General features: G+C 33.6%; 1 protein-coding gene across 1 annotated transcript; it reads left to right on the top strand.

Moving 5' to 3' along the window:
• The first annotated feature begins 4,190 nt into the window (after positions 1-4,190).
• Positions 4,191-6,379, top strand: LOC141484700 (ubiquitin carboxyl-terminal hydrolase 10-like). Its single transcript, XM_074179941.1, has one exon. The coding sequence runs from the start codon at positions 4,301-4,303 to the stop codon at positions 6,299-6,301; it is 2,001 nt and encodes a 666-aa protein (XP_074036042.1). The 5' UTR covers positions 4,191-4,300; the 3' UTR covers positions 6,302-6,379.
• Positions 6,380-10,317: the final 3,938 nt, after the last annotated feature.

The raw sequence follows: 10,317 nt of genomic DNA, 5'->3' as shown, positions 1-10,317 counted from the left end.
GGAAGTCCAGGGACACCCTGTATAGAGAGAGACAATAGACAATTCAGAAACACGGGGACAATTTCAATAAAAAGGAATAGTCAATGAACATTAGTAAAATCTGGCTACCTGTACACAAACAAAATCATACATTTCAATTGGGAGAAAGAAAGCCACGGTGACCAGTGATGACATGAAACTGGAGATACATTCTAACATGGTAGTTTTTGCGTTGAGAACAACTCGAGCACTTCGACCGACATTGTCTTTGATCTATTGAAAACACTTTCTCAACACCAGAACAAAATTACGGTCTCCCGACGCGCGTTTCGCTAACCAAGTTAGCGTCCTCAGGAGATTATTATGACTAAATTTTACTATGTTAGTATTTTGTTCATATGCTGAAATACCTGTTTTTAATACCTCTAATTTGTTATGTATTTCCTCTACGTTAGTGACTATCCCCTACATTTTCTCTGTAATATTTATCTGTTTTTATGTAGGGCTGTTCAAAATAGGAACTTTGTCGCTATTCATAGAACTCATTCCACACTTTTCGTTTTATAAGCTTCATTTGATCTCATAAATATTTTTCTGTTGCTTGTATTGATACCAATATTATTTTTGAATAACTAACACTTATTACTTTAAATTTCACCTTTAGGTAAAGATGATAACCATTTTCATGAATGAGGAATATAGAGTGACCACCACATCTGTCATTGTGTTCAAAATATATTTTTTGTCAACGAGCTGTCGCCCTCTCATGTACGACAACCCTCAAAAATCAAAACTTGTGTGAGCTGAAGATAAACAGGGCCAAATATTTCATCACTTTCCAGAATATTACGGAGTTTTCTGGAATGTGGAATGCTCTCGAACATTTTTCTATATACTGGGCTGTTTTGAAACTGTCTAAAGGGTGAAACTTTCAGTTCCTCATCTTCGAAAGCACGTCCTTCCGGTAAGCACGGAAACCTTCCTTATAGACACGCTGATGTTACACTATTACAAAAAAGGCATATATATAGATTTGCCCCACCGGCTGGGTGGAGTCGATAGTTACTAACAAAAAATATGTCTGTAATTGATGTACAATTGGAGTTCATTCCTACGAGATAATTTGATAAATGAACAGTATTCAAGTATATTGATCATAAAATTGATTAGGGACATGATGCAATTTGTTATGTTCTCTTCAGAAACGAAATGCCGACGACTTATCAACTGGAAAATATTTTATTATAGTTATTTATGAATGAAGTTAATTTCTTCATGTATTCAATAACAGATGTTTGTGTATCCCATATCAGTTGTTCGAAATTAAATATAATTAATTGGTTATGCTTGGGAGATAAAAGAGATATTTAGTTTCACTGGACGAGCCTAAAATAAACAGTCCATCTTAAGTCAAAATTTCAAAATATGCAAAAAAAGAAAATTCTGGGGTGAATGAAATATATTTTTGTAAACTTCAGTAGGAATAATACACTAAACTACCACTTCAAACAACAACTTACTAACGCACTACATTTAACGAATTGTATTCTATCGAGGAATAAACCTCAATAGATGAATACTAATTCCTAATTTTTTATCGCCACCTTACATAACTTATGATTACTTGAACTACCAAACGAAACAATGTGTCATTAAATTTCCCTCCACAGCCATCATATCCCTCCATCGATGCCGTCGACAATAATGCCATTTGATATTTTCAAGTGAATAATATCTTCCCCATTGTTATTTCCTTTCGTATCATCTATACCTTCAAATTTTCCATTTCCAGGTACCTATGTTTATAGAAACTGAAATTATATAAACTAATATACAGAGCTATTCAAGTTGGGAGAATATGTGTAGGGATCACGTTAACACTAACATATAGAGAATTTAAATTGGGACTTTAGAACTATTGATTGATTTCAAAAAATTGACTATTTTGCAGCCAGAGATATACGAACAAACCCGAAATTTCATTTTTTGTTGAAGCTTTTTTATTTGCAAAGCTCAAAAAAAAATTCATACTTTGCAATGGAACTTTCAAAAGCTTGTCAGAATATATTCATAGAATTTTCATATGTGATGTCGACCGACTTGCAACACCTCAAACTTTGAAATTTCAGAATACGGTCCTTGTCATATGAAATTGAAAGTTTGACCTTATATTTACCTTTCGATGGATCTTCACCTTCTACAATCTGAAAAAAACACAAATTGTAATGGAGAAATTTATACAGATTGAGAAAGGACAAATTTCATCTCGATGTATCTTTTTCGAAATAAAATGCACTCTATATCGGTATCAGAATAGAGCTGAAAATTGCTCAGATACTTAAAGTTTTGGAGGCTAAAATCTGAAATTTTAACAGACCAATATCACAGAACACACCATGTACTACATAGAATTTCCTGAAAATTGATCAACGACAATGACATATTTTTCATTTTGAAGCTCCACTGATATCTGTTGGGAACGAAATAAAACGAATCAAAGAAGAAAAACTGCAATTTGTGAAATTGTCATAAAATATAACGAGTCACTAAGATGGTTCACCGATGTCATCGAATACAGTTCCAAACCACGACGGCCTTTAAACCCGAACGAAAGCCTTAACCAATTTAACAGGGTGTTTCATTAAAAAAATACAACGTCGATATGTCACGCTTTCTTGAGACACTCTGTAGACTCCAAAATAATGTCCTTCTGTAGCATTGATCAAAAAACATATAATGAAGTAGAAACATTCCCGAAAAAATAATGGTGTCTCGTTTGGGGTGCCCCACCCTGTATGTTTCAAAGGTTGAATAGAAATAAAACCTATCATCAAACGCTAGGATTTTGATCAGGTTATTATATCTTCATCAGAGATTTCTGTTGAGTTGGTGAAACACATATTGCTGCTATATTTAACTTCAAGTTTGTTACAGAGATCGGTATTTAATAAATTTTATGTATAAGGTGTTTCTGCTTCTTTCATTTTACCCGGTATCCTACTGTTACCGTTTCAATTTCTGATAAAATTCCAGAATTGGCACCCTGTGCCGTTCGGTATTACTGTAAGAATTCCTGTTCTGGAAGTCTACAGAGATCGCAATATATTAGCTGTAGTCTTACAAAAAAACTGATGACAAATTTTATTAAAAAGACACACAGCAAAGTATTGTTATGACATTGTATTTCAGACATCAATTTAGAGTTTGTAAAAAATTATTTAATCATAAAACGACACTCTGTATACAGTTGCAAATATGTAATCTACAGGGATAGGTCAGGTATTTGTCAAATATAGGTACTCACAAAAAAAAACTGCGATACTAAAAAACTTATATGTAAAAATAATTACATGATTACTTTCTTCCTTTCTTTGGAAGATTTCCTCATCCTTTTTTTTGTATCAAGATGGAGTAGTAGAAAGCCAAAAACTTTCTTTCCTAAAAATAAAATGTTGTGCACTTCAGATTGTTATAATGGTTCCTCATGTAAGAATACACTTTTTGTCAAAGCTGCATATATATTTTGTATATGGAGTAATTTTTATTCAAAAGCAACTCGAAGTCATACTGCTCCAAGTGTGTCATATTTTATTAAAAAAATGGCTGAGCAAATTGTTGTGGAATTAGAAAATGCGGCTCGGGTTCTTATGGCTCCACTAAATGTGGTTTCAAATGAACAAAGACACTCTGCAGAAACAATTTTTTTAGATTTCAGGAGAAGTAAATCACCTTATGGAATATGTAGGGAAATTTTAGAAAAATCTGAAAATCAATATGTTATGTTTGAAGCTGTTGAAGTACTTAGAGGTGCCATAATAAGAGAATGGGCCTTCCTGTTGGATTCTGATAAGTCATCCCTCAGACAGTTTTTATTGCAATATGTAACAACTAAAGAATTGCCCTCTTTCGTAAGAGAGAGGATATTACAAGTTATTGCTATTATGTTAAAGAGAGCAAGTATAGACGACAGTGGAAGAGAGAGATCAAGTATTTTACAAGAAGTTGAAAATCTTATAGTTAATGCGGAACCAAACAAGGTAAAAATAAAGCCATGGGCGGACGTTGAGCTATAATGTAATATATATTATAGTATCCCAATTAAATATAATTTATTATATTAAGCCAGCAATGGACGGAGAGCTGTTTTATACAATAAAATGTATCATTCATATCTATATGCAATATATCATTGCAAGGCGGGTAAATCTCCCGGCATTATGCAGTGAATGACATAATTAAACGAGCATTGTCAACAGCCAATATCCCTTCTGTGATTGAACCTCTTGGAATTAGCCGAGATGATGGAAAACGTCCTGATGGAATGTCTCTCATTCCTTGGAGACATGGAAAACCTTTGGTTTGGGACTTCACCTGTGTTGATACCTTGGCTCGCTCTCATCTCAATTCAACTTCGCAATCATCTGGTGGGGCCGCTGAATATGCTGAGAAAATGAAACAGCGGAAATACATTTGTCTGGAAGATCGATATATTTTCTATCCAATTGCCATTGAAACATTTGGTAGCCTTGGTTCCTTTGCTTCCGATTTTTTCAGAGATATAGGTCAAAAACTAATTACGGTAACAGGCGATTCTAGAGCAAGATCATTTCTTATACAACGAATCAGCATTGCAATTCAGAGAGGAAATGCTGCATCAATCCTTGGCACCATTTCTCCTTCTCAAAGTCCTGATGAAATTTTCTTTAGCCCAATGAACTGGTATGATACTACGGATTTCTCCCCAGCTTCTTCTGTTAAAAATTATCCAAACGTTAATGAGAGTAAATCGGACTTCAGTTCTAAAAAAAATGTAGAAGAGGACTTAACAGGCAAACTCAACACTAGCAGTTTCAACATCATAAAAGGACAAATGCAGAAGAGAAAAAATGTTCAAATCCATGAAAATTTTGCAGTGATTCAACAAACTGCCGAATCTCCACCTTTTGCCAACAACCCGCACACTATGATCTTCCCGACGATGAACCACCATCATTCGCCTATGTCTGAACCCGTCAACAATTTTGACGAAATCGCTACTGACCAGGATGCCGAAAATGTGTTCAACGATAATTTTCCCTTATGCCCCTTCAAGCTCTCCAGAAGGTCCCACCATTTTGTAGATCCAGACTGTTATAAGATGGGCATGTTTCTATCTACATATATGATCGACGGTAGGGCAGTGAACTTGCAGCCAAGGGGTCTGCTCAATCAAAACAATCACTGTTATGTCAACTCTATTTTGCAAGCCCTGATCGCATGTCCACCACTCTACAACTTACTAAACAGTCTGAGTAAAAACATCTCTTCAAACGAGAGAATGTCATCTACCCCGGTTATATTTGGAATGTGCCGTTTTGTGGAACAGTTTGTTCACCTACCTTCCTACTGTTTGACGAAAGACGGGAGAGTAGATAAAAATTCCAAGAATGGCCAAAAAGTTTCAATCAACACTGGCATCCCATTCGGTCCGACTTGGATTTATAAAATGTTGCATAACATGCGAACTGACTGGATCGATGATAGACAACAAGATGCAGAAGAGTTTCTAGGTTTTCTTTTGAATGGACTCAATGATGAAATGTTTGAGCTGAATGAGTTGGTTGAAAATTATATTAAAGATGAAAAACCTCTCGTTGACTCTGCTTTGAGCAATGATTCAAATAATTTATGGAACATAATAGAATCGAAAAATAAAGGACATTCAACCAGAAGGATCGACTTCACCAATACACCGATAAGTGACATCTTCGGGGGGCAACTAAAGTCGAGCATTCATCGCAACGTGGACCACATTACTGAGAATACCCAGCCTTTCCTCACCCTGCCACTCAACATTGAGAAAGTGAAGACCGTCAGAGAAGCGCTTAAGGTACTTGTCTCCAAGAACATTTTAGAGGAAGTGACTTCATCGAAAACAAACGAGAAGGTCGAAGCATGGGAGCAAATTACGCTCTGCAAACTTCCCGTTATCCTTATTTTGCATCTGAAGTTTTTCAAATACAGTAACTACCGTTGCACGAAGATTATCAAGGCTTTTGATTTTGAATTCGACTTGAAGTTTGATTCGACTTTGATATCGTCGGAAACACAGTCTTCAACAGAGAGACAATACAAGCTATTCGCCGTCGTTTACCATGAAGGCAAAAATGCCAACATTGGACACTACGTGACCGATGCCTTCCACGTCGGCTACAATTGCTGGATTAGATACGACGATTCTTCGGTCAAGACCGTGCAAAATGAAGACGTATTGAAACCCCAGGGAACGCGAGTTCCTTATTTGCTGTTCTACAGGAAAAGCGATATTTTCCTATCTAAATAAGGTTGCGTAGAGTTACGTAGAGTTCAGCGTCTGGAATCTTACGGAATTTCTCGTTTAAATTTTTATTGAAATTGATTTTTTTTTGGTTTTATTGAATTATTTTATTCTTTCATTAGTGATAGGTATTTTTCAATTTTTAATGTTATATGTATATTTGATTTCGTTGGAACTAAAGGCATAGAAAAGGTATTTTTTTATTCATAATGTCATAGAAGAATGAAAAGCAAATGCGTTCAACTAATTAAAAAAAAATTGCTAACGTTATAAATATTTTCTGTGCAATTGTTCCTTATTGTAGTTTTTCTATTCGAACTTGGAGCTATTTTGGTTTTTGAGTTATCTTTCACTCACATAGATAGGTAGATAGTCATATACTTTATTGTCCAAGAAAATAAAGTCTCATTGACAAAGCTTGTTGAAAAATCTGGTATATATAGAACTTCAAAGAATAAAAGAAAAGAAACAATTCAAAAACACAAATACACAGAAACACAATTTGAGCTAAACTAAGTTCACATATCTAATATATGAAATATAATAATAGAAAATAAAATTTAACAAAATGTAGACAAAATAGTTTGTATAGTCTCTTTCAAAAGATACAAATAACAAATATATACAATTTGAACATAAGTTCACATGCCATGGCAATAAAATAAGATTTATCCCAGTATAAAATATAATTCAAAGTACAGGTGTCAATATAAACAACATAAAAAACCTATATTAAATCACAGCAATGTTCCATTGTAATATTCATCAAGACTGTAGTACGCTTTAGTTGCAACGGCATCTTTAACATGATTTCTGAACTTTTCATAGCTTTTTTCCTTACTAATTTCGTAAGGTATGTGATCATACAGCTTTTTACTATCATAAATCAGAGAATACTTTGTCTGGCTTGTTTTTGGAACAGGAAGATGTATTTTATTTTCAGTTACTTGCCGGGTTATGTAATTTGTAGGTTGCGGAGTTCCAACCGTATTATGTTTTTTGTAAATCAGGCAAACAGTTTCAAGTATGAAAATACAAGGTAACAGTGAGAATTTTTTCTCTCAAAAATAATGGTCTGCATGACTCACGCACTCCCACCTTGCATAAGTACCTAACTGCTCGCTTTTGCAAAACAAACACTGAATGAAAAAGTTGTTGACTGCAAAATCCTCAGAAGGCAACCATATTTCAGGTGGGACTCAATCAGGAAATGATATACCATTTTTGTTGTGGATGAACTCAGTTCATTTGAAACTATTCGAAGTGTATAACATCCTGATGCCAATTTTTTATTCAAAGCTGAAATATGTTGATCAAATTTTAATTTGTTATCCATGAAGATTCCCAGGAATTTGGATTGCTTTTTATTCTCAAGAATTTGTCCATTCAAGTATAAATTGTTAATATTACAGCTGAAGGTGAGTAGGTTTGTTTTTTTAATATTAAAGCACAAGTAGTTTGCGTCACACCATTTTTTCACAACTTCTAAATCACTACAGAGAGTTTCTTTCATATTAGAAGTATTTTTTCCATGCCAAAGGAGCGTGGTGTCATCCGCAAAGATGGTAAAAATTCCTTGAATTGACAGAGTAACCAGGTCATTTACATAAATAAGGAAAATAATCGGGCCTAGTATTGATCCTTGTGGTACGCCCCATAAGATATCCTTAGTGTATGATAGTTTTTCGTTTGATCTTACTAACTGTTTTCTATCACTCAAGTAAGACTTGAACCAGTCATTACACACTCCTCTGAAGCCATAGTAGTTCAACTTTTGCAAAAGAAGTTCATGATGTACACAATTGAAAGCTTTGGAGAAATCGCAGAATACTGCAGCTACGACCTCACCATCGTTGAGATGTGTGTAGACATGTTCAAGAAAAGAAAATATTGCATCATTAGTGCCTTTTGCCTTCTGAAAGCCAAATTGACAGTTGGTTAATATATTGTGTTGATAAAGAAAAGCTAATACCCTTTTTTTCACCATTATTTCTATGATTTTTGAGAGTGTTGAGAGCATGGAGATAGGTCTGAAGTCATTTGGATCTTCTGCATTACCACCTGTGAAAATAGGAATAACAAAAGCTGTTTTTAGACACGGAGGGAAATTTCCAAGGGAAAAGGATTTATTTATAGCCATCACTAGTGTATTCATACATTCAAATACATATTAGTTTCTTCATCCACAGAATTATTTTCATAATTGCCTTTGATGTTAACATTTATGGCTATAAACAAACTCGAATAACAAACAACTGAATCAATAACTGCATTGATATTGATAACTTTAATTAATCATAATAGGCAGATTGTTGTTACAACTACTTAGGTTATCAATAAACTGTGATCTCAGCGGCTTTCCTACAAAAGAAAAAACATTAAATGTACTATTATTCTTGTTTATTTTCATTACTAATTATATGTGAATCGATTTGACCCTACTTCCTCTGAGACATTAAGGACACATGTCGTTTATTCTGATGTATTACATGTCGATATCACATGTGAATGAAATAGAAATTGATATGGAATCGTTTACGACTTCAACCGAAATTGAAAATTGGATGTCATCAAGTATTATTTCGAAAGTAGATATATTAAGATTTTGTGACAGAGAAAATCTCACAGTGTCTCAAAAGCATACACAAGAAATACGCAACGGACTCTGGCTGATCATCGATTTGAGGTTCAACTCAACACACCTTGAACGTCACTTGGGGAATTACATTTATGTAGAATACACTTCCAAAGAATGTTTTTCCAAATAAATTCAAACTCCAGCGAGTCAAATACAATGTCAGTTCCTACTTTCGCACAGGCACCGCTCTTAGAGCGCCTGTAGTGCTTTTGTTTTGTCTGTAAAAAATGTCCCAGCAATAACTGTCAGCGACGGAGTTTATAATTTTCAGCATGTTTCCACTAAAACCAATTTGGTTGTGCGTGGAAGAGTTTCCAGTTCTTGTGTTCCTAACAGGTGTGCTAGTAGCATTGGGAAACAAATCCACATGTTTCTAGAAACATGTTTACAAATTTTCTATAACCTCACTTATGTCTAAATACCTTAATTTCATCTAGGCATCATTTAATGTTCGTAACTAAGGAAGCTATTTACAATTCTTATTTTCACACATTTCATTTTTTATAATTGATTATAATGATTTTATTATGTTTCTTCAAATTTTCTTCAACAGCAATATTATTTTTGTCTGTTTTTTCTGTTGTATTTAGCTTTGTCACGTGATTTCAGGTTGGAGAATTGCACTTCTGTTCATGTACAAGGTAATCAAACTTTGTTTCTTCTAAGAATTTGCCTAAGATGTTGAAACTATATATATATATATATATATATATATATATATATATATATATATATCCTTGGAGTTATTTGGGATAGCAGCGAAGCGCAAGTGTACTCTTATAACATTATATTTCCAATATTTCGACAATGGTTATTGTCATCATCATGGAGCTAAGATGATAGGCTTTGAATTGATACAGAACTTAAGTTAATAAATGAATACTTACAATGTTAGTGAGATTGGTCGCAATTGAGTTATATATATATATATATATATATATATATATATATATATATATATATATATATATATATATATACGTTAAATAAGAAGTAATCATAAAATTTTTCATTTGAGAATGAACGTGGTAATCTTAGGTTAGAAACACATCACTTGTCAATTTATTAAAATTTTCAAGAATAAGTAGACTTGTCATTTGCCGCTGGTTACAATTAATCAAAGAGTTACAGTTGCTTTCAGAAGAAAGAGTTTTGTTATATAATTTTTGTTGATAAGTTGATAAATGAATTTAAGTAATGTCAAATGAGTTGTCTTTGAAGGAATTCCAATTTTTGTCAATAAAAAGTAAATAGGAATATATTTCACTTAAATGTTGTAAGTCAGTTTTTTTATTTAGACAATTTCGTGATTGCCAAATGTAAGTTATTTCAAGGAATGATTTTTTAGAAACATGCCTCTCTTTGGTCAAGATTTTTACTGAGT

This window comes from Leptinotarsa decemlineata, unplaced genomic scaffold, assembly GCF_025532065.1.
Source record: "Leptinotarsa decemlineata unplaced genomic scaffold, Ldec_3_MD MMD2_tig00026282_RagTag_RagTag, whole genome shotgun sequence".
In the NCBI taxonomy this organism is placed as follows: Eukaryota; Metazoa; Arthropoda; class Insecta; order Coleoptera; family Chrysomelidae; genus Leptinotarsa; species Leptinotarsa decemlineata.
Note: the sequence above shows the minus strand (reverse complement) of the source record. Positions and strands in the feature narration are given on the sequence as shown.

Excerpts from the sequence above, each read along its gene's own strand:
- LOC141484700 (XM_074179941.1), top strand. The coding sequence starts at position 4,301 with ATGTCTCTCATTCCTTGGAGACATGGAAAACCTTTGGTTTGGGACTTC.